This window comes from Phascolarctos cinereus, unplaced genomic scaffold, assembly GCF_003287225.1.
Source record: "Phascolarctos cinereus isolate Bilbo 61053 unplaced genomic scaffold, phaCin_HiC Scaffold_5;HRSCAF=322, whole genome shotgun sequence".
Lineage (NCBI taxonomy): Eukaryota > Metazoa > Chordata > Mammalia > Diprotodontia > Phascolarctidae > Phascolarctos > Phascolarctos cinereus.
Genome location: NW_027555958.1, coordinates 313958257 through 313984000, shown reverse-complemented (window position 1 = coordinate 313984000; position 25744 = coordinate 313958257). Strand labels below are relative to the sequence as shown.

At 40.4% G+C, this 25744-nt stretch overlaps 1 protein-coding gene across 9 annotated transcripts in view; it reads right to left on the bottom strand.

Annotated features, from left to right (window-relative positions):
• Window positions 1-25744, bottom strand: part of MSI2 (musashi RNA binding protein 2) — a 539650-nt gene that overhangs the window by 349112 nt on the left and 164794 nt on the right. For all 9 annotated transcript variants that reach the window (XM_020991908.2, XM_020991907.2, XM_020991911.2 and 6 more), the window contains exon 6: window positions 11487-11579. In XM_020991908.2, coding sequence (XP_020847567.1) covers window positions 11487-11579 — 93 coding nt within the window. The remainder of the gene's footprint in view (window positions 1-11486; window positions 11580-25744) is intronic.

Sequence of the window (25744 nt, the reverse complement as noted above, 5' to 3'; positions counted from 1 at the left end):
CTTGGGCAATTAGGTGGTGCAACAGATACAGCCCCAGGCCTAGAGTCAGGAAGACCTGAGTTCAAATTCAACCTCAGATACTTGCTAGCTGTGTGACCCTGGGCAAATCACTTAACCCTATTTGCCTCAGTTTCCTCATCTGTAAGAAATGGGCTAGAGAAGGAAATGGCAAACCCCTTCAGTACCTTTACTAAGAAAACCCCAAATGGGGTCTTGAAGAGTCAGGCACAACTAAAAGCAACTGAACAACAACAAACAAAAACGTCCAGATTTAGGATTTTACCAGAGTATGGAACTCATGGGTGAGGAAATTCCCTCTACCAAGGCATATGAGCAAGGGCTCAGTAATTTACAGTATCTGACTGAGTGACTTGCACAGGGTTAAACAGTCATGTGTCAGAGTCGGGACTATAGAAAGAGCTACACAAATGTCATCTATTAGTATTATTGCTGTGTGTCTCCATATGCCAATATATTATACCAACAATAAGTCGTTCTCACAATGGTTCCATGTTGATGTATGTTGTGTAACCGCCTCGTTCTAGCCCATCATCCCATCTGGAGGCACTATGTTTGTGAATTAAATGAAATCAACATTCTTTAACCCTTTGTTAATGATTTCAGATAATATTGATGTATGTAGGTCTCTTTGCCCCAATCCTCCTGAAAGGATTTTAATTGCTTTCACTGAATCTCTCTCTTCTCTCAGTTCCTCATCCTGGCTTATCTGCTGTAGCTTAATTTAGGCAGAATTAAAGAGGAAAACAAGTAAACTTGTTGAAAATGATAATAATAATTAAAATGTACATATAATTCTCAGTCAGTAGTGTCTGGCCTAAAGTTATTAAACTGACAGAGCATAGCTTTTGTAACAGTCAAGAGGCCTGAATCTCTCCCCTAGTCTGAGTTCAAATCCAGCCTCAGACATTTACTGTGTGATCCTATGCAAAGTCATTGCATGCCTCAGTTTCCTCATCTGTAAAAAGGAGATAATAATAGCACCTGCCTCCAGGGTCATTGTGAGGATCAAATGTGATACTATCTCTAAATCACTTTATAAACCTTAAAAGTATAAAGCGCTATATAAATGCTAGCTATTACTATTTATGCAGCAAAACATATTGGTTACATTACTGTGGGCAAGGGGCTAGTTGCAAGGCTTTCTACCAGTCTCTGCACACAAAAGCTCATCTATAATCCAAGGGCATTAAGCCACAGTCAGACTTCATTACATTTACATCCTACCAATTCTGAATGTGCAATCATTCAGATTCTGCATTTGTAATTTTCCCTGAGAGAGTAGTTGGAAATAATCTCTGAATTTTAAGCTATTACTCATGAGAAAGATAAGGTTAGTCCAATTTTTTCTTGCCTTTTTTTTTTAAACGTAAACAAAGCAAGGCTTACAAACTTCAGGATTCAGTCAGTGGGTCTTAGGTATCCAGTCACTGATCCACTGATTTTATGTTTCCAACCCATTATTAGGTCTACCCCTGATGCCTCATCTGGGTTTGGAGGTGACCTTGAACCTCAAGGAATAGCAAATCCTACCTGGCAATGGGCCATGTATCTGTTATTTGAGGGCTGGTCCAACTAAACTTGAGAGGTTTGCCACCGATTCAATTCAGAACATATGAAGAGCAAGTTGGCCCGGTAGTAGTTTTCAACAAACTTCCCCACCCCAAAAAACTTTAGGAAAAGAAATTATATTCCAGGTAGGAAGCGATTAATGTTGAATCCAGGTAGCTAGGTGGTTCAATGGATAGAGCACTGAGCCTGGAGTCAGGAAGACCCAGGTTCACGTCTGGCCTCAAACACTTACTAGCCATGTGACCCAGGGCAAGTCACTTAACCTCTGGTTGCCTTAGTCCACTGGAGATGGAAATAAACCCCACAAAGTACTTGGTCCACAGGGTCCCAAAGAGTTGGATATGACTGAAAGACTGAACAACAATAACGATGAATTCAAAAAATAGACAGAAATACTGCACAAAGTAAAATTTCATGAAAGATACCAGAGAACTAAAAAACTCAGAGCCTTAAATATTCAGCTTCTTTACCGTCAGGCCTAGGAAACACAAGCAAAACTCCTTGGTTGGTTTTTCAAGGTTTAGCTGGGAGAATGGGGCATCCCTCCTCACTCCCACCAAAGCAGTAATTCAGCCCAAGACTCAATCCTCCCCTCCGTAAAAGGCTGGTAGCAGACACTGATTCTACAGAGCCACTTGAAGGCATAGGAAGGCAAGCAAAGGAGGGGAGATATAACACTGGGCAGCACAGAACCCAATGCAGGGCTAGCCAGAGGCTTTATACCAGACGGAAAGGGGACTAGAAACACAGCTGGGGCCAGACCTCTCTCCGCAGAGCATACTCTGAGCAGAGGACCTGGCTGGCTTTCTTCACCTCCCCAAATTGTCTGTGTAGCAGTGGAAGGGCAAGGAGGAAAACTGGGACAAGCATCTAGGAAACCGCAGATATGAGACCCAAAGTCTACAGTGGAAAAAGCCTCGGTAAACAACTACCACGCAAGCAGGTAAATCAACAGGGAAGAGGCTCATTAACACAGAAGGGAAAAAGAGTAAAAAATGCAAAAAAGAAACAAAAGAACAATGAACAATTATCATACAGGGAGGTGGTGCAGTGGATAGAGTTCTGGGCCTAGAGTCAGGAAGACCTACATTCAAATCCAGTCTCAGATGTATACCAGCTATGTAACCTTGGACAATGGATTGGCCTCTGACATTTACTAGCTGTGTGATCCTGGGCAGGTCACTTAATCCTGTCAGCCTCAGTTTCCTCATTTACTAGCTGTGTGATCCTGGGCAGGTAACTTAATCCTGTCAGCCTCAGTTTCCTCATCTGTAAAATGAGCTGGAGAAGGAAATGACAAACCACTCCAATATCTCTACCAAGAAAACCCCAAAGGGAATATCAAAGAGTCAGACACAACTGGAATGACAGAACAACAGCAACTTTGAACAAGTCACTTAACCTCTGTTTGCCTCAGTTTCTTCTACTATAAATGGGGGATAATATTAATACTTACCCCCCCCAGGGTTGTTGGGAGGATGAAATGAGATAACATTTACAAATGATATTTGTAAAGTGAAACAAAACTTAGCATAGTACCTGGCACATAGCAAGTGCTATATTAACGTTAGGTATTATTACAATTAGCTACTAAGGAAAAAATGGACCAAAATTACCTAATTAGAGAATCCGACAAACTCTCTGAGACCAGGAACTCTCTTTTACCTTTCTTTGTAGCTCCAGCACTTAGCACAGTGCTTGGCACATTCTTCTTGTTCATTGGTTTCAGTCTGACTCTCCATGATCCCGTTTTTAGGGGTTTTCTTGGCAAAAATACTAGAGTGGTTTACCATTTCTTCCTCCAGCTCATTTTACAGATGCAGAACTGAGGCCAACAAGGTTAAGTGACCTGCCCAGGGTCACACAGCTAGTAAGTGCCTGAAGCTAGATTTGAACACAGGAACATAAGTCTTCCTGACTCTAGGCCCAGCACTCTATCCACTAGCTGCCTGCTTGTCACTTGGTAAGTGCTTAATAAATGTTTACTGACTTCCCAGAGCTTATAGAATGATAGCAAGAAACTGCAGAATGGTTCAAAAGAGAAACAAAAATTTTAAGGCACTATAGTAGGAAGGAAATTAAGTCAGAAACCGAAACTACTGATGCAAAATTTTAAATGACAAATGAGAAGGTAGAAAAAAATGTTTTTAAAAATACAATGGAGAATCTTTCCAAAGAAGCAGTGACTCTAAAAGAGAAAATAACAGCTCTAGAACACAAAAAATACAAGAGTAGAGGAAGATTTGGCATGAGGGAAGCCAAAAGCAACAGCTATAAAACACATGAATTTGACATACAAGTGAAAATAGCTGACGTTGAAGACCAAATGTGCAGATTTAACACAGGGATCATTAGTCTACCAGAAAAAAATGACATGCTAAGAAACCTGAATATCATATGGCAGAAAAGAATACAAGTGTCTGAACTTCAGAATACAGTAAAGAGATTAAAATCAAGAATCATTACCAGAGAAATCCATTAGACTAAAACTCATAATTTCACAAATGAACAAATTTTGGAAGCAGCCAAGAAAGACCTTCACTTATGAAGAAAGGCAAATTAGAGTAGCCAAGGATTACTCTATCATGAGAAACTCAGAAGAGAAAGGAATAGTATATTCTAAAAAGTCAAGAATCTTAAGCTTCAACCTAAAATAACATATCTCTCCAAAGTTGAACCTAATCACAAATGTAAAAAAAAAAAGTTGGACCTTCAATAAAAGAGAACCACTGGAGATTTTCCCTGGAGAATGAGACTTTTTTGAGTAAAATATTCAACTTTTAAATGCTTCAAGAAAAAAAGAGGAAATAAGCATAATTACTGACTCAATGACTAAAATGAGTCAATGAAATGAGTCAAACAAGTAAAAAGAAATCAATTCAGTTCAATAATAATTTATTAAGTACTTACTTACGGGCAAAGCATGTCTTAGATAAAAAATAAAATACTCCTCAAAGAGCTTATGTTATATTGGGGGTGAAGGGGAGGAAGCAACAGATATGTAGATGAGCAAATACAAAGTATGAGAGAGGCAAAGGGAGTGAAGGAGAGAAGGAAAGAAGGAGAGAGGAAGAGGTGGAGGTGAGACAGAGAGAAAGGAAAGACAGAGATGGTAAGAGAGAGAAAGGAGAAACAGAGATGGAGAGACAAAGAGAAAGGAGAGACAGAGAGAGGAGAGGGAGAAAGACAGAGACAGAGATGGAACTAATACCTAAGTGGGAAAAGGGAAAGCCTAATGGAGGAGGTATAACTTTGAAGAAAGAAAAAAATGAGACTCTAAACCAGCTGGTTGTTTTTTTGGTGGGTTTGGGTTGTTTGTTTTTGTTTTTTTTTGAGGCGAGGGAAGAAAGCAGGGATGACTAATGAAAACTTCATTAAGGTGCGAAGGGATTGCAATCTTTATCAGTGGAGGGAGCGCACCCACAGATAAAATCATATCTTTTTTAAAGTAATGAAGTAAATATCAGACATGCTATCGTTATTTTTTTCATTAATATGTCATTTTGCTTATCAGCACCCATTCATATCTTCGTTCATGATATTTAAAAGTAACAACACAATTTTAAATATTGTGACCAAGATCTTCCCCTTACTAAGCTTACCTGTTCCCATAACACATACCCAAACTGTTATTGTAAAATAGAATTATAGCTCAGAAAATAACTGACCCAGAAGGGTCCTTTAAAACGATCTTCTCCACCTCCTCATTTTAGGGAGAAAATTACACTTCAGAGGAGATGAAATGATGTGCCCAAAGTCTCACATCCAGGCAGTGGCAACATCAGAAGGAGCTCAGAAAACTAGCCATCGTTTATGCTCCATTATTATCCAGCCACGAGGCTAGAGCAATAGCTCAAGTCTGGTTCCTCAAATTATAATCCCTTTTTGATAGTGGCCCAATTGGATGACCTCATTTAAAATATAAACAAATAGCTGTATTCCCCTCACAGGGTTTTAAACCAGAAAATCTTGTGTCAGTGAAGCTGGAGGAAGAAACCACTCATTTCCAATCGCCAGTCTCCTGACTTAAGTGAGTTCAAGTTTCTTTGGTGTGTCATTCTCTTGTCCGCTAAACTGAGAGTAGGGACATTCACAAAAGACCAGCATGCGGAGCTCAGTAGCAGCACCCTGGGCTATCTGAAACTAAAACTAACAAAGCTCCCACTTACTGTAGTGATATGAGGGAAGGAGAGGTGTCTAGGTGTGCTGAAATATAGAATGCAAAACAAGAAAGCACCCAACGCCCCTATTTTGTGGTGGGATAGGTACAGTGTCGCCAGGAACACTAAGGTGGAAATCCTGAGCCTTAGACATTTATTTGTCATTTGACCATGAGCAAATCACTTCACTCAACCAGGAAATGAGTGAGGATACCTGTTTCTACCTCACAGGGTTGTTGTAGGGCATCAGAGGTAGACCTGATAATGAGTTGGAAACATAAAATCAGTGAATCAGGGACTGGATACCTAAGACCCACTGATTGAATCCTTAAGTTTGTAATAATGTATGTAAAGAACTTTGCGAAATCATCATCATCATGAGCATTCCTTCTGGACAATATTAATTGGCACATATTCATAGGATTTTAGTAAAAGGATCCTTCAACTCTTTTATTTATTAGCGCTTCAAATCCCCCAATATGATTATATGCTCCTTGAGTCCTGGATGATTTTTTTTTCTAGTGTTTTTAACATCTCTTTTCTTCAGAGGATGGTAATCACTTTTGGAAGACATGAGAACCCAGACAAACTCAATGACCAAACATGATTCCAGAAGACCCAGACTGAAGCATTAACAGAAAGCTGATAGACTCAAGATTAAGACTAAGACATACCTTTATGAATATAGCCAATGTGGGAATTTGTCTTGCTTGATTATAGACATTTGATACAAAGGCTTGATTTCCGCCCCCCCCCCAGTGGAAGACAAGAAGGAAAGAAAAAAAATACTCCTTTCTTGAAAAAAAACACAACTGAAAAATAAAAATAGCGGGTGGATATATGTTTGCCTAAAGGAACTATGTCTTATACTTTGATATATTAGAATTCTGGTGCAATCCATATGTAGTCCTAAAAGGTAGGCAGACACTATTCACAAGGACAAAAGATGAGCCCAAATAAAACAACAGGATATTCTGGGGACAAGCCAAGGGGAGATGCAAGCACATGTATTAAAAACTATTATTATCATTGAAAATATGAGCTAAGAGAGCATTATGGTTTTGATATATCCAAAAGCCTCCTTAGTCTTTTAATAAAAGCCTTGATAAGTTTACACATCCTGCCGGATTCTGTAAATGTTACTGAAAAATTAAATGAGTGGTTTTATACACAGTAAGTACCAGTGGGGGAGGATGTATGTATGTGAAAGAACTACAGTTAACCCATTCCCTGATGAAAGTGGAGTTGTTTTAAGACATCATTTATATGTCTATTTTCCAGTGCTATGGAAAGAAAATTAAATGGGAAGAATTCAGAAAAACTTGAAAAGACTTGTATGAACTGATGCAAAGTCAAATAAGGAGAACTGGAAGAACAATACACAGTAACCACAATCCTCTAAAGGAAAATTATACCAAAAGACAGTAGGATTCAGATCAATGTTAGGGCCCATCATGCCACCAGAGGAGTGAGGTAGCAATGTGTGGTCTATAAGTTTGGGAAAAGGTACAGGAATAGTTCTTTTTCACAAGGGAAAGCTATATTGGGGAAATGATCATAGGAAATGTTAACCATGGGTAAAAAGCATCAGTAAGACTTTCCTTAAAAAAAGAACATTTAATAAGAAGCTAAGAGACATGGGTTCAAATTCTAGCTTTGCCACTTACTGTCTATATGACTGTGGTCAAATCAATTCACTTTTCTGAACCTCACTTTCCTTTTTTTTTTTCTTTTCACATTAGCCATGTTGTAAAGAAAAATGGGAGGAACCATGAGAAAGAAAAAAGAAAACAACAAAAAGAGAGCAAATAGTATGCTTCCATCTGTTTACAGACTCCATAGTTCTTTCTCTGGATGTAAATAATATTTTCCATCATGAGTCTTTTGGAGTTGTCTTAGATCCTTGCATTGCTGAGAGGAGTTAAGTCTATCAAAGTTGGTCACTGCACAATGTGGCTATTATTATGTACAATGTTGTCCTGTGAACTTCACTTTTCTCATCTGTAAAATGGGTATGATACTTATACTACCTAACAGGATTGTTGAAGCACATAAAGTACTTTATAAACTGTAAAGCGTTATGTAAGAAGCTTTTTATTAGAATTAGAAGAATTTATTTAAAGGAATTTATTCCAATAGAATTTATTTAAAATTAGAAGATTTTTAAAAGCTGATGTAAATACAAAAGTAGAGAGACTAAGGATATGGTATATTACATACACCTTCAGTCAGTTGGTGTGTTGGTTTTGCCAACTTCCTTCCCCCCCCCCTTTCTTTTTTATTCTCTGATATAAGGGTTGGATCTCTGGGTAAAGGGGATGGGAAGGACACAATCAGAAATACAGCTGATGTAAAAACAAAAATGCCAACAAAATATGTTCTAAAGCTAATTAAAAAAGAAACCCACAATCTTAAATGTGTTTTATTGTAAGTTGTTTGTTTTTTTTTAAAGAGGAAGAAGAAACTTAAAGTAGGGGGATAGAGGAGAGAGACAGCACACTGACAGGCAGGAACCTGTTTGGAGCAATGTAATAAGTGTTTCCTAAGCAAAGTCAATTTCCTTTTTTTATATCCTTCAATATATTTATAAAATTCCAAAACAGGTTAAGACTTGAAGGGAAAAAAAAAAAGGATTTTCAACTCATGAATGAGAGTATCCCTACTACCCTTTCTCCACAGTGGGCTCATTATCAGACCAATGGAAATCAGAAGGTTCACCTCCTTCCAGACTCTTCCCCTAGCAAGGTGGCATTAGGTATTAGGTGACACTTGCCTGGTATTTTAAACCAGCTTTACGGAGAAATACTCAACCAATATGTTGGTATTCCATACGACCTTCTCGGCATTAATCATCACTCACCCAAGGGAATCAGTAAGTGGTTATTTGTAAAGTTGTTTCAGAATCAACCTTGAGGGACAGCTGTGTCAATGCGCCAAATTACACAGGACAGGATAAAGAGTTTTGATTTTCTGTTACTTGGCTTCGATCCCCATGTGGGTCGATTAACTTCACGTGGAGAAAAACTTGACCCCAAAGGCCAAAGACGATAGCCTTACTCCCATCCAGTGATCTCACAAATGCATGCTCTTGGTTAGGATGGGAACTGGGTGAAAGTCATCTGAAAGGTTTAGTGTTACCCTATACCTACTCCAAGTTCATGGCCTAATGACTATCAGACACAGGACGAGAGATTTAGAGCTGGAACAGACCTTAGAAGGCAACTGAGTCCAACTCTCTTGTGTTATAAGATGAGGGAACTGAAGCACAGAGAAATTAAAAGACTTTCCCAGAGTCACACAACTAATAAGTGCTTGCAGCAGGATTCGAACACAGGTTCTTATATCCTTTACGGCCAGTTCTCTATCAACTACTGCAGGGGTTCTTAACCTGGAATCCATAGATACCCTACCACCACCAAGAGGTCTGAGGACAGATTTCAAGAGATTCATGAACAAAGATGGAGAAAAATTATGTTTTTCTTTTTACTAAGCTCTAAGTGAAATTTAGCATTTCTCTCTATTATTTTAAAACATCATTCTGAGGAAAGGACCCTAGATTTCATCAGGTTGCCAAGAGTTCAAGACACAAAATAAAGGTTAAGAATCCCTGCACTATTACATGCAGCCTCTCCATCACTCAATAAACTAAGGACTTTCTGATAATAATAGAAGAAGACTGACCATTCCTAGACAATAATATCCTCTAAACCAGAGGTCTACAAGGTGTCAGCCCTTTGGAGTCTAGAAGAGAAGAGTTAAGAATATCACAGAATTTGCACCAGAAAAAGGACACACAATAAATTAAACCATAAAGCAGAACTGGAAGAGATGGTGCAAGGGTAAGGAAAGACTGAGTCACCTGGTAGTTTGGTAACAACCCCTCCCCCCACCTCACCTGGCTCAGCCATCCTGGGTATGACTCAGGCTGTCCAAGTTCAGTAGGGAGTCAGGAAGACCCAAGGTCAAACCCCACCTCAGATAGTTAGTTACCGGCTGTGTGACACTAGGGAAAAAAAAAAATCACTCTGTGCCTCAGTTTCCTCACCTATAAAATGGGGATAATAAGATCACCTACCTCACAATGGTGTTGTGAAGGTCAATTGAGATACTCCATACAAAAAGCGTAGAAATCCCCCAAGTGCTACATAAATGTGAGCTGTTCTTATCCCAGGTCTACAATGGGGATGGCTACATAACAGCTGCCCCACTTGAAATCAATTCAACAAACATTTTAATTAAACGCATAGTGTGTACCACACAAGGCACTATGCACAAGAAAGGCAGCACTCCAAGGAAAATGCCAAACTCTGTGGGACCAGATTCCCCATAGAAACAGGGTTAAAAAAAAAAGGGGGGGGTTCCTTGAGGCAGAAGTGAATACACAGCAAAAAAGACCACACTCTTTCCTGACTGATTTATGGCTCTAAATGTTGCTCCCAGACTGTTCTAGGCAACAGAGGCCTTAGGGATACTTTTACTGCCATCTCACAGACATTCAGCCTGAGAACTCTTAACAGCTATAGGTTGGTTGCATTCACAGGCTCTCCCTTGGGTGTCTTAGCAGAGAAGGGCTCATCTGTACAGAACCCAAGAAAGCCTCCTCTATCCATGCTTGTTTTAATTTTTGTGTCTCTTTATCTCTGTCTCTATGTCTCTGTCTCCTTCCCTCTTCTCTCTCTCCTTCCTCTCTCCCTTTGTTCCCCTCTCTCTGTCTCTCTGTCTTTCTCTGTCTCTCTCTCATTCCTCTGGGTTTATTATAATTTCCACATTTTTCCCTTTCCTTCTTACAGAAGAACAAACATGATTTCAATAGCTCTGAGACTTCTCATTTGGGTACATTATAGATGCATGAAGGTGTAGATCAGAAAGTCTTAGATATTACTTACTAGACACTAGACTTAGAGGAGTAGAATAAATTTCACACTAAAATTGAATTTGCTCCTTCTGTTTTTACATTTTTGCACATATTAATGGCGCTTTTTGTTTTCATATCAGTCTTTCCCCCACTTATTCCCCCTCCAGATTCAATATTTCTAGTGACAAAGAAAACAATTCAATAAAATCATTCCATACACAAGCCACACCTGACAATGTCTACAATATTCTGTCCTGTTAGTTCTCTACCTCTGTCATGAGAGAAAGGTATGTTTCATCATCTCCTCTCTGGGCTGTTCATTGGTTTTTCCATTACTCAAGATTCAACTTCCTTTTACTGATCACTTTCATTTACAATTATTGTAGTCACTCTCCATCTTGTTCTTCTGGTTCTGCTTATCATGGTCTGTATCAGTTCATACAAATTCCCATTTTTTTTCCTGAAATCTGGTCAAAGTATTTTCCAGAAAACAACAGCGTCAGGCCGGGTGACTAATGACTAAGAGCCCTCTTCTCTAGTTTCTGTCAAAACCACTATCACCTCAGACTCACAATCCAGATTGTTTCCAGATCCTCAGCCACTAATTCTCCATTCCTACCCCTAATCTCCTAGCCTCTCTCCCCTATGTGATATCAAAATGCCAGCAAGATCAGACTAAAATGTCAGGTTCTACTCATGGAGGCCTATACAACACAGTGCATTCACTACAAGTCTGACCCTTCCTTCTTAACTCCTACTGATTTTGTCCAAATTTAGATACAAACATGAGTCATTCTAGGCCTTTCTGAAGGTAGCAAGAGAACTCCAAACACAAAGTAGACAACCTTCTGGCTCTCGCCATCCAACACACAGGGATTTACCTTGCCAAACTGCTCAAAATATTGCTTTACATCTTCTACAACTGTATTCGCAGATAATCCGCCCACAAAGATTTTCTTTGTCCTTGTGACCATCTGCAAGAGAGAAAGAGGGAGAGAGAGGTTAACCAGATTACTTGAAGTTGTGTACTATTTTTCCAAGTCACCTGCCTAATCCCATTGATTGAAACCTTTCTCCAGGAAACTCAGAATCTACTCAAAATTCAAGTGGATTCTGTAGGTAGTAACTGGTTATTTCCAACTTGGAGACTTGATATAGTACAAGGCTCAAACTGTAACATCCAGCTCCATTATGATTTACTAACTTCAACAGAAAACACAACCGTTCAAAAGCTATTTTGCTCCTAAGGGATCTAAATCAACAGGATAACTAAAAGCATAGTATAGGGGGTGGCGGCGTAGTAAACCAGTAATGACAAAACACACTCAAACAGATCATTCCTTCAGGTAAGAAGTGATGACATATCACTGTAACCTAGCACAGATTTAGCACAGAATGGTTTCAGAATCGCCTTTCTAACCAGCAAGCCTGGAAACAGGAGAAGGGACACAATCATCAGAGGAAATGAGTCTTCTGCATCTGGGCTAAGAGGACCTGGGTCTGAAACCCAGCTCTGCTATTGACTTGTGTGACCTTTGAACAAATTCCTTCACCTCTCTGGGCCTCAGTTTCAGCAACAGTAAATGAGAAGGCACTGGACTACTAAGGTGGGTGGCTTTCCAGCTGTAAAACTCTGAATCTGGGGATCCTTGGAAGGAGGCAGTTCAGTAATAGTAAGGGCTGGCAGGCTGTAATGAGGCCCCAGAAAAGGAAGTTTTGCATGAAAACTCAACAGAGTATTCTGAGCCCCTTGGCAACAGAGGGGGATTTGCAAGAAAATAAGTTGTTCTTCCTCCATATACACAAAAGAAGGACTGAAAATTTTCATGCAGCACAGGCAGGGGCTTCTAATAAAAGTTGTGGGTAACTTAGTTATGTACAATAAATGTGCAAATAAAGGCATATGTAAATCCATGTATTTTATAGGTATAAAAAAAAATTCAGTATTACAGTAATCCCTTCCACATCGAGACTTTCTCCATCACAGTTTTGGAGAAATTAAATAGGAATTTTGGGGGAGTTTTGCAGGAGCTGAAAACAACACAGAAAAAGTTTAGAAACTCAGAAATGCATAAAATATATGTATAGTATTGTATAATAGAGAGGGCCAAAGAATTTCCACGTATTTTCCAGATTTCAGGGGGCACCATACCGCTCTCCCCCCCCATCTGGAAGGGATAATTGCACTTGGGTAAAAAAAAATATGGTTGGAGTCACCAGAAAATGGCATAGTGGGAAAAGCAGAGAGGAGAAGCAAGGACACTTGGGATTTTGTGCTGCTAATTCACTGTGACATTTGTAACAAGTCATTTTACCATCTGGGTTTCACGTACCTAATAGGAAGAGGAATAATAATAATAATAATAATAATAATAATAACAACAACAACAACAACAACAATAACAAACCAGCATTTACAGAGAACTTTAAGGTTTGCCAAGCCCTTTACAAATATTAACTCATTTGAGCCTCATAACAACCTGGAGGTTGGTGTTATTATTATTCCCATTTTACAGATAAGGAAACAGAGGCAGAGGTGAAGTGATTTGCCCAGCATCACACAGCTAGTAAGTGACTGAGGTCGGATTTGAACTCAGATCTTCCTGACTCCTTGTCCAACATGCTATTGACTGCTCCACCAAGTCTATCACTTTTTAAAGTGAAGAGGTTATACTGGTTGACTCCAAGGTCCATTCTATCTTGACACTTTGTGGTCCATGAATAATTCATAGTGACTCTCAGCAAACAGGTGGGCAATTGACACTGAGAGTTGAAGTGGAGAATTCTTGTCTTCTTTCTTTCCTAGAATGCAGGGTTGTCCTCTACCTGAAATCTCCCCGTGCTCCAGCTTCTCCAAGGGTCCTTCCCCACTCTTCCTGGAGCCATTCTCCCTTAGAGTCATCAAGATTCCCCTTCTGATCCTATCCTGAGTTTACCTGAGGCCAAGGGGGAAAAAAGTATATACAGAAATTCCATAGGCTCTTTCTAGATCCCAAATTGAACCACTTTTCCCAACTATTGACTTTCACTGGCCCCCAACAAGTTGACCTGATATATTTTTCAAGCTCTGCCTATATCAGAAAAGGTGATATTTAAATACTAAACACAGAATTCAAAAGATGTCTATTAAATATACTGCAGATGAATCACAGAGGACATTAAAATATCATATTTCGAGCTGAAAGGGTCATTAGAGGTCATATTGTCTATACCCTCATCTGACATATGAAGAAAACTGTAGAGTAGAGAAAGTTGTCTTGCCTAAAGCCACACAGGTAGTAAATGTCGGAATCAGATTTAAACCCAGGTCTATTGGGACTACAAATCCAAAGCTTTTCCCAAAATCCAAAGCTTCGTCACGAGCCCAATCTCCCTTTCAACTTCACATACATTATAATTTCAGAAATGCTTTGTCTGCACTTTTAACTTAATTCCATGTTGGCAGGGGCTCCTAACACTTTAGCTTTAAATCTCCCCCAAACTGTAATTAATGGTCTGCAACCAAACACTTAAATGATCTGTAAATAAGCAGTGTGTTCCCATTCCCATTTCAAAGGGATCCTGGGGGAATCCTCTTGTCATATGAATAATGATTCTCTAATTTCTATTTTGTAAATGGGATTCCTATCTTCCTGTAGTTTTTCTGAGTGTGTTTTCAGGTAGCCCATACCTGTATTCCCACAGGGCCCAGAGGATGAAAAGACTGAAAGTTTTTTTCATTCCAGGTTGCTAAAGCAAACCATGTGTTCCAGCCCCCAGTAATAGGAAAGACCAAATGAAAACTTTCTTTTTACATCCTCCACCACTCAACAGCTGTGGCACAAACATGAAACTGGACAGAACTTTGGAAAACAGGAGCCACCAGTTAGCTGTTAGAGCCATGCAGACTGCCCAAAAGTTCTTAAAAAAAATAATAATACAACCATGAGTGTCATACAAATGTGTACACACACACACACACACACACACACACACACACACACATGCACGCACGCATGAATGCATGTACAAACACACACAAGAATCTATAGTCATGGTCAAAGGGTACAAAGGTACAGAAAGTTTCTAAAAACATCCTTTCCAAGTAGCCACTTGGACACAGTGACTGAAGCCCCACTCTTTGGGAAACACGAAAAGGAAATGATTTTAATCACAACCTTCCAGACATGAAAAGGCCAGTGGGGAGATGTGAGGCACATGGTTAGCTGCTCACCGATGTCGCCCCTGAAGGAGTCACGAGCACAGCCATGGAGGAGCTATGGAGCTCAGGGGTTGACCTCTTGTTGTTTTTCCTACCAAGGGAACAGTGGTGGGAATGGAAATGATTTACTCTGAGAATCTAGACTCTATTACAGTTGAATGGGTTGTGGGTCACTAAATGACTTGCATATGGGGGACCAGAAAGTTGGAAAGCCCAATATCCTTCTCATCTTAGCCCACTTTTATTTCTATTGCTCTTGAGGTGGAAGGGAAGGAAGGAAGAGCCTGGTTGAGCCTCATCAGTGTCATGGTGAGGCTAAACTCTAAATGTCTTCCTTTTTTTAATCACTACAATTCAAATAGGGTGTGTGTGTGTGTGTGTGTGTGTGTGTGTGTGTGTGTTTTCTCACAGAGTGAGGAGGAGGGTTAAACCTCATCCTTCTCCTCTAAACACCATAGATGCCAATCAATGAATCAGTTCAAATTTAAGCAATACCTAAAATAATTTAAAATTGTACCAAATATTACAATTAGCACATATTTAAGCACTACATTTAAGCAATATGTCAGACACTGTGCCAGATGCTATGGATGTAAAGACAAAAATGAAACAGTCCTTCCCTCAAGGAGTTTACATTCAAATCCAACCTGGGACATTTAGGACCTAGTATGACCTCAGGCAGGTCACCAAACCTTCCATAGCTTCAATTTCCTCATTTGTAAAATGGGGAGGTTGAACTAGAGGGCCTTGGAAGTCACCTAGAGCTATGAACCTGTACAGTCTATCCAAAACTTGTCCTTGAGCAGATACAGGTTTGAAAGGCAGAAAAAACACCCATAAAAGCTGGTAAAGCATCTTCTCAGGACATGAGGGCATTACTTCAGGATGCTAAATTGGCCAGATAATCCAAGGGTTTAGGCCACTGGCATTTATCCCCTGATCTGACTATGAATGAAATCGTGCTGGGTACCCTACTCCCATTCAACATCTATGAGAGTCCCATCATGCCCTATGGGAAAGAGAAAGAATCATAAAGATCCTGGGACTTTCCTGCTCCCCAAAAGCATGTACCACCTGGGACTTTTCCAGGGCAAGGTCCCCTTGGACAACTGCTCAGCCCAACATCTGCTCATTAAGATGGTGCAATCATTAACTCATGGAAGCATTCCTTGGCCTGCTTTGAGCTGGGGATGCAAGATCAGAGGAAACAGTCCCTGAAATGTCCATGGTGCCATGCAGGCCAGCCAAACACAAAGAGCCAGTCACTTCTCTCTGAGCAGACAATCCCAATAATCCATTATGCCGCTTACTTTTTTTTTCAAAGCGTGGCTTTTTTCTTTTTAATTTTTGATAGAGTGTTAGAATAAAGAAGTAGCATGGCATATTAGAGAGAGTTCTAGGATTGGGATGAGGAAGACCCAAATTCAAATCCTGCCTACAAGGTGACACTGGGCAAGTCATTTAACTTGTCTGGCCCTCAATTTCCTCATCTGTAAAATGGGATTACTAATGACACCTAGATCAAAGGATTGTTGTGAGGATTAAATGAAATAACAACTGCAAAGTGCTACATAAATCCTAGCTTTTATTTGTTTATTTATCTAGAAAATCAGGTCTCAGAACCAGGATGACCAGAACCCTACTCTTATCTCTCACCCATACAGGCTGTGGGATCCTGGACAAGTCACTTAATCTCTGAGAATTCCTGGAAACTCTCTCAAGACAAATTGGAAGGAAGGTGCTGGTCTATACCATAAAAGGGACTTTTCTCTTCAAGAGTTTCCTCTACCAAAGAAGTCACAGGTCCATGACCTATTCCTTTGGTAGAGTGTTTGCAGAGGAATTCTGAAGACAAAAATGCTTTCCACCAAAGGACCATCTCTGGGTATGGTTTCAGTAGAGCCACTAGAGCAAAGCTGTGCCCCACCCCCAGCCTCTAAAGCAATGGCATTTTCTGGGCACAGTAGGCCAGAAGGGGATCCATCCAACACAGTTCTAGGTGGGGTGGGGGTGTCTAGAATTTTAACTGAAGATGCTGTTTGCAGAAATGTAAGCATTTCTGGGTGTACCACTGAAACCCCACTACTCATTCTTCTAGCATATATATGGAAGGAAGGAAGGAAGGAAGGAAGGAAGGAAGGAAGGAAGGAAGGAAGGAAGGAAGGAAGGAAGGAAGGAAGGAAGGAAGGAAGGAAGGAAGATACCCTTGGAGAGACTGTCTTGCCATCTGATGTGTCAGATTCTAGGACTATTGGTTGGGTTTTCTGTTTTTCCAAAAAGTAGTAAAATAAAGGTAAAATATTTTTTGAAGTGAACTTGGGGATTTCCATGCCTGCTACTTCCTACAGAGACTGAGGACATGTGAGAAAACAAATGGACACTGTTAACTAAGTAGATCTGAAAACCACTAAGTGTGAAGGCAGCATGACACCATGGGAAGACCATTGAATTCGGAGTCAGAAGCCCTGGGTCTGAATCCCAGCTCTGCTGCTTATCAACAGCGTGACCTTTTCAAGTTTCTTACATTTCTGACACTTGTTTTCCTCATCTATAAAATGGGGTGGGGGGAGAGGAAGAGGGATGGGCTAGATGACCTCAGGTCACTTGCAGCTCTGATCATTGCCCCCTCCCCCAAAACGACTACCACCATCATCAAGCATAAACACCAACACTGGGGGATACACTATGGGGCATGAAATGGCCTTGGAGAGCAATGGCTGTCTACATGATGGGACACACAGAGAGAAGCCAACCCTTACCATCAATAATTCCCTGAAAAGGGCTTTCCATTTCTTGGCTATATACACTTCCCCCTGCAAGAGAACACAAGCCATTTGTTGGCTTGGCAATACTTCCCAGGCTCACACTTACAATAGCATCTTTTCTCCGTTCAATTCTGCCAGCTTTCACTGCTCAAGAACCAAGCCAAGCTAATAGACTCTCTCACACCTTGGTGAATTGCTTGAAATTGTGTTACCTCGAGTAGGGTTTCCCAACCTAAACTACATAGCAGAATGGCAAAATAGACAAAGCTCCACCCTTGTCACTGGTAACTGGGGTGGGGGCGGGGGGAGAAAGAGAAAGGGAAAAAACTGGGTGGATGGGGACTTGGACTAGGAGTCTGTCTAGAAGTGGAAGAGCAGAAAGCAGGAAGAAGGAAGAGGGTGGGGAAGGTTGGGGGAGAGCGAAACAGAGACATAGAGACAGAGAGAGACAAAGACAGAGAGATAGACAGAGACAGAGACAAGGGAAGAAGAGAAGAGAGGGAAAAGAGGGAGAGGGAGGGACAGGGACAGAGAGAAGCCATTTTTTTTAATAGGTTTTAAAAAATAAAGACCTTTGGTAGTAAAAGTTTTGTGAACCAGTAAATTTGTTACAGACCATAGTGAGGAAACGCTGATAGAACCTAGGATACAGAATATCAGCTGTAAGGAGACTTCAAGACACACCGGCCTAATCCCTTGATTGTACAGAAGAAGAAACTGAGGCCAGAGGAGGTGAAGTGATTTGCCTGAAGTCACATGGCAAGTGGCAGTGCCGGGATTTTTTGCAAGGGACAAGAGAAGAGGGGAGGATCAAGAACTTTGCAAGGGTAACTGATTCAAACCATGAAGCATGACTGGAGTCATCAAATATTAGCACTGGAAGGGACCTCCAAGATTTTCTCATCTAATTTCTTTTTTATGGATGAGGAAACAGAAGCACTGACTGGGGAAAGTGACTTACCCACAGTCACTCAGTGAGTAAGTGCTAACTGCAACTTGAACTCAGGTCCCTGGAGTCAGCAGTGCCCCTTCCACTATTCTTGGCAGCTCCTCTAACAAAATGTGCCAATGCCAAGCTCACATACAGGCATCTATCTAGAACAACTCCTTGAAAGGTGTTCACTACACTGAACTTAGAATAAGGAAAAATGGGGGATAGGGGTAGGGAAAGACACAGTGCAGCTAACAGAGGAGCTCCCTCACATGCTCTTCCCTTGACCAACTGCCTTTCTCTGATAATTAAATACTCTACCTTTAGGGATTTATCCCCCATGGTAAGCACTGGCGTCTACCTACAGTCCTCTTTCAAAACACACAAAAAGCCAGCCAGATGGTGAAAAACATCAAAGCAGACTTCTTGTCCAGGAGGTCGGCCCAGCCTAGCAACAAGAAGGGAATGGGATGGGGATAGGGTAGGGGATATGATGTGCCCAGAAATGTCAATGTGGAGGGCTACACACACACACACACACACACACACACACACACGCATGCACACGCACGCGCACACACACACTTCCCAATCTGCCCAAGTCCAATCCCCAAGGATAAACAAAATGGTAGGTGGTCTGGCCAAAGAAATTCCTAACTGAAGGACTGAAGGCAAAAAGACTTAAAATCAGTCGACTAAATGACCAACAAAACCATCTCACTGGTTGTCTGCTCCATCCCTCCCCTTCTTCCAGAGCTCCTTCTGCCAGCCTCCATTGCCCCAATTTGCCCAGCCTACAAAAGGTGCCAAAGTATTTTATTTGCATCACAAATTGCAGAAATTACATTAACTTCAGAGGAAAACTCATTACAAACATAAGCATCAATGTTTCTTCGAGGCTTTTCCCTTGCCTCCCCCCAAAAACATATTAAACAAAGCACTAGAACCTAATCTATGGCTCGACAATGCATCCTTCTTGGGCCTGGGTGCCTTTGAATTGGCTTATAATTGGGGGGAAGTCCTCCATCTATATGGGAATGAAAAATATTTTATACTCAATTATGCTACATGGTCAGATTACAACATTACCTCTGATTAAAACAACAATAACTCACCTAATGGGGAAAATGATCTTATAATGAAATTACAGGGTCTCTTCAGCAAGGCAGTAAAACCTGGGCTCTATATCTCAGCGCCAACTGCCTCCATATCACATTTGTTCATTTAAAAAATCTCTTCTGCTCCCCAGTCCCAAACAAATGTTTTAAATGCCTATCTGTCTTTCTGTCCTTTTTTTTCTGACTATCCTTTCTTCTATCCTTTTTTCCACTCTATTCTCTTTTGTCCAATAAGAGCTGTCCACAACTAGGCTGGTCTGATCTATGGACTGGGGAATGATAGGTTGCTTTGGCCCGGCACCAACTCACAAGGAGATCTGAGAGAGTAGTGGGGAAAGATGGAAGAGAGATGGCCCATAGCTGTTCAACAGAAAAATGCAAGAAGTTCAGAACCTTGCCATAAAGTCCAAAAGATGGGGTAGGATATGGCAACTGACCATCATTCAATTTATCGATGCCCTAACTTGGTATGAAGCCAATAGGCAGTTTCATCACCTCTAGCCATGAGACAAGGCAGAAGGTTATGGTCTTCTTACTCCCTGCTCATCATCTCAACATGCTTCAGTCAGCCAACTTAGCATTTATTAATCATTTACCATGCACCAAGCACTCCACTAAGCGCTGAAGTCTTGTGAGTTTTCCACACAGAATGGCCTTACAGAGCTCTTGCAGTGATTGCAATAACACAAATGCAATTAGAAAATAATACTATTTGATAGCAAAGTTATTAATATCTGGTAGTCCTTTTTCTGCATTAAAAAAAAGTCTTAAAATATATGGCAAAAGACAAGGATAAACTCCCTCTTCTATGTGTATGTGCACAAATAATGAGCTACTAAGGGGCAGCAAGAAAGGTATGTAACTTCCCATGATACCAAATGGGAACTCAGAATCCATTTTCCCATAGCAACAATGTCATGCAGTTCCCAAGCCGATTTAATTCATATTGCACCTTGGGGCAAGTAGGTGGCCCAGTGGATAGTGCTGGGTCTAGAGTCAGGAAGACTTGTCTTACTGAGTTCAAATCTGACCTCAGACACTTCCTAGCTGTATGACCCTGGGCAGCTATGAGGTTAGCTCTTTCACACGCTCCCATCTTGACCAACTGCCTTTCTCTGATGACTAAATACTCGGCCTTTAGGGATTTATCCCTCATGATAAGCACTGCCCTCAGCCTACAGTCCTCTTTCAAAACACACAAAAAGCCAGCCAGATGGTGAAAAACATCAAAGCAGACTTCCTGTCCAGGAAGTCTTAACCCCATTTGCCTCAGTTTCCTCATCAGTAAAATGAGCTGGAGATGGAAATGGCAAAGCACTCCAGTATCTTTGTCAAGAAAACTCCAAACAGAGTCATGAAGAGTTAAACACGACTGAAAAATGACTGAACAACAACCATACCCCGAGCATCAGGACATGGTAGATGACAGTGTGAACAAACACTCCCTCGAGCTGGAATGAGAAGCCTTGAGTTCAAGCTCCAGCTTTGCCTTTTAATTAGCTGTGTGACCTTGTACAACTTACTGAACTTCCCTAAGTTGTACCATCAATAAAAAGGAAATCATATTCCTTGCACTACCTAACTCAAAAAGCTATTATAAGGAAAGTGCTTTGAAAAGCTATTATCATATAAAAATGAGTTTTCTCTATTATCCGCATGACCTTGGGCAAGTCACTAAACCTCCACTGGAAAATGTTTGGCTTGGACTAGCTCATTTTCCTTTCCAAGGTAACAGTTAGCCAATGACCACTGAGCTTACCCAATGCATGCAGAACACAATCTTCTCTTGACCATATTGGAAGTTCAGTTCAGTTTGGCACTTTAGAGTGAGTTATTACAGGTCATGATACATTTTTTTGTGACTTCCTCAACACATTATAATTTAAAACAAATTATTTTTAAATGTTCAAAGCAGTTTGGGGCTCTTCTTTTTCTTTTTTCACTGTGGGGGTAGCAAACATTGGGGTGAGGAGGCAAGGGGAAGAGAATCCAACAGCACTTCCACAACGTCCTCCTGTGCTGCTTTAATGGGGCATGGATATGACCCTGAGTTCTCAAAGGCACCGGGGTTAGACTGACTATAAACTTTCACTTGGCTCCTGGCATGCTCAATGACCACACTAGTGGGCACACTACTGGAGGAACCGAATAGTGGAAACCTTTACATTCTCACTGTAAACAAAATAAAAAGAAAGAAGGGAGTTGTAGCTAAATGGAAGGATGACTCAGGCTCTCCTTGGAAAGGTACATAAAGGAATTGGCAAAATGGGTTTTATTGCATGCCTAAAGGCAGCAACAAATATCATTTCATGGGCTATTTGGTCATCTTGTATTGCAGAGCTCATGATAAGTATTTGCAAAAAGACCACCATGAAAATAACTGTAGCTTAAAGACCAACGTGTGTGGCAGAGAGTGAAGAGGGAGACAAATTCTACAAAGGATACATTAAGACTCTCCAAATTATATTGGCATATAGCGATGATAGGAGGCAGATTGATGGCTCAGAGAATAGAGCACTGGGCCTGGAGTCAGGAAGCCCCGAGTTCAAATTGACCTCAGATACTTCCTAGCTGTGTGACCCTGGGCAAGTCACTTAATCTCTGTTTGCTTTCACCCACTGGAGAAGGAAATGGCAAACCACTCCATTATCTTTGCCAAGAAAACCTCATGGATTGCATGGTCCACAGGGTCGCAAAGATTCAGACACAACCGAATGACTGAAAAACAACAACATATAGCCATGATATTCAGTGACCTCAATACAAAGGTGCAAATAGGTGAAGATAGCAAGAAATATACTGGAAAATATGGATCAGAAATAAGGAATGGGAGAAGCCAAAGAATCTTGTAGACTACACAAAGGCCTCACATTTATAACTCATGAAGACATTCTCTTTGAGAAAGGAATTGGGAGGTTCTGAATACGGCAAGCACTGAATTAACACCACAAACAACTGAAAACAAATAAATAAGTAAAAAGACACCACAAACAAAAAGAATCTGATTATATTTTTACAGACAGGAAATGACTCATTCTTGATGTGGGAGTCACTTCTGAATCAGTTGTCTGTGTACAGTCAAACCCTTGATTTGTTAGAGCAAACATCAAAATTAGTAAAAAGCTAGAAGAATAAAAATGAGAAAAAGAATTGCATTGCAATGGAAACAACTCAATTATGACCTAATACAAACAAGTTATTGATGATGAAGAATGGTTAATGGACAGGAGAAAGGGCATACACACAGAGCTTTAAAAGTACCTTAGCAAAATGGAGTGGGACAACAGATGAAAAATATCAGATAGAAGGATCCACTTATAAATTCATTTGTAATGTCTTGTGAAGAAGATTCATGGAAGATTATATGCAAGATCTCCTCACAAAACATTGAAAAGCAATGGAAGGCAAATTCAATTCAATTAACAGAAAATTTGACCAAACACCCAAGTAAGCAGAGTCAAGGTGGGAAAGAGGCGGAGGAAGGAAGGACATATTAAAGAAAGACAACAAACTGAAGAAAAATGGAAAAGATCTGCAAAGATTTTTATAATAAACATTTTTTTACCATCAGACAATAGAATCATCACAATTAAGACACAAAAATTCACCATGTTCACAGAAAAAGTGCAAATCACCTTAAAGAGAACAGAGATGGAGAAAATCACTGTATTATTATTAGCCCACACATACATCACAGAGATTTGTGTTGGAAGCGACATAATTATGAGGGCACTGAGGGATCAGTTTTAAAGGGATCTGAAGGAGGGAAAACAACAAAGGTTTGGAAAAATCTCTGGCCTTATTAATACCCCCCCAAAAAAAGGTAACTGAAAAACATCAGCTACCACCAACAGATATGTCTACTTTTCCATTTATACAAAATGTTTATGAGCTACATCTTCACACACAGAGATGGGACATCTTCAGTGTTGGTCCAAGCAAGAAACAGGTAGGCTCTTACAAGTGACATTCCACAGGAGGACACATCTTTACCATCACACAATTAGCTGAAAGAAGTACTTAATGACAGATGCTACCTACTATGCTTAATGTCTGTTGGTTATTTTGAAAGCATTTGATTTGGGTTAGCAAAATGTTACTTTAAAGGTTCTATGCCAACAAAATTTCTCTTATCCACACATCAAATTTATTCAGTATTAACTGAAAAATTAGACAAATGAGATAGCCATGTACAATAGCCTTCTGATTATAAATATCAAGTGCAGCATAAAACAGATGTATGCTGGCCAAAGGTATTCACCACTATCATGGAGGAAATCCCAGGTTTTACCCAAGTTGAAGAGGGATTCCCTACATATAGTGAGGTCCTCCAGATGCTCCTATGTGTAGATGACACTGTGCTGATTGCATCAGTACAGAGTTGTAGGATAAAGATTCAGAGCTACTCAAAAGAGTTAGGACTGTCCACACAGGAAAAACCAAGTGGATGAAAAATATCAATTGCCTATATTATAATATGAAGAATATGAAGGTGTATAATTCTAGTCGTGTGTGTGTGTGTGTGTGTGTCTCTCTCTCGGACGGATAGTACAACTGGACAATGAGCTGGACCTAGAATTAAGTAGGAGAAGCTGGAGGAGCTAAACTACCTTTAGGAAACTGCAAAGCTCCTTTAGAGATGCCAAACTTCTCCTAGAAACAAAAGACCAGCTCTTAAATAGTCTTATTCTATTGGTATAATTGTAGAGGTGAATATTGTGGAACACTAAAGAGCTAAAAATGAGTACCAGTCACAAAGAGGACAATGAAGAGGTATATGACGGGGTTGAGGAAGTTAAAAAAAATACAACAAATAAGAGATCTAGAAGAAGAATTGGAATAAAGGTCATCAGGGAAATGTACGATTTTAAAAATTAGGGCCAGTCACCTAGCAAGAGTTGGAGGAATGGCACTGGGCTAAGCAAAGTGATCCACTAATGTCCTCAGAAGTATACCAATCATCCTCAGATGTCAGGAGGAAGTGGGGAATGTACCCAGCATGGTGGGGACTGGATGCCCTGCAGTTAATTCATAAAAGGACATAGGCAAGAGCTTGAGAGCCTGAGCAGGTATGGATAGGTTGTAATTTGCCTCCTGGGAAGGAATATTCCCCCACCAATTTGATCACTTCGATAGGATCATAGCTTAAGAATCTGAACAGACCTTAGATGCCATTAAATTCATTCACTCATTTTACAGTTAGGGAAACTGAGTCTGAGAGAGATTAAGTAAGTGCAGCTAGTGACTTAGATAGGATTTGGACTCAGGTCTTCTGGAATCTAAGCCCAGCTCACTATTCAATGCACCACCTAGCTGGCTCAAGACCCACACTTAAGTATCTAAGTACTAATAGCATCATGTCAACTAGACAAGGATTTCCACCACATGTGATATTCTGGGGCAGAAAATGCATCCCAAATTCCTAACAATGAACTCACAGATGAACTTTTACAATACAGCTCCCTTGTCAACTAGGGGCAAGAGCCCCTGGGAATCAGTACCCCTGGGATCTATTCTAAACCCTGCCTTTGATTCATGGTGAGTATGGGAAAATCACTTCCCTTCTCTTTATCTCAGTTTCCTATCTATAAACCAAAGAGATCAAACCAGATGAGCTATTCAGAGCTTCGCAACTCTGACATCCTATCATTCTACTGTTAAAATAGAGCACGAGTTCCTCAAAGACAGAGACTGTCTTTTGCCTCTGTTTGTATCCCTAGTGCGTAGCACAGTGCCTGGCACATAGTCAGGGCTTAATAAATACTTTTATTGACTGACTGATTTTCATATCTAGACTGGTAAACTTTTTTTAAATTAAATTTTCATTATTTTTGATATCTTTTGTTTTTATATCACCTTCATTTTTCAATATACTTTTTCCATTTCCCCAACTAGAGAGCTGTCACTTATAACAAAAAAATTAAAAAGAAAGGGGGGAGGGGGAGGGAAAAGGCTGGGAAGCTGTTCAGCAAAAGTAACCAACACCAACAGGTCCAAAGGAGAATGCAGTGTTCCATATCCACAGGCCCCTACTTTTCAGCAAAGAAAAAAGGCATGTGCCTGCTTAAGTATCTTCTAAGTTCTCATTGTCAGTCACTCAATAAATATCATTAAGCATCTGCTA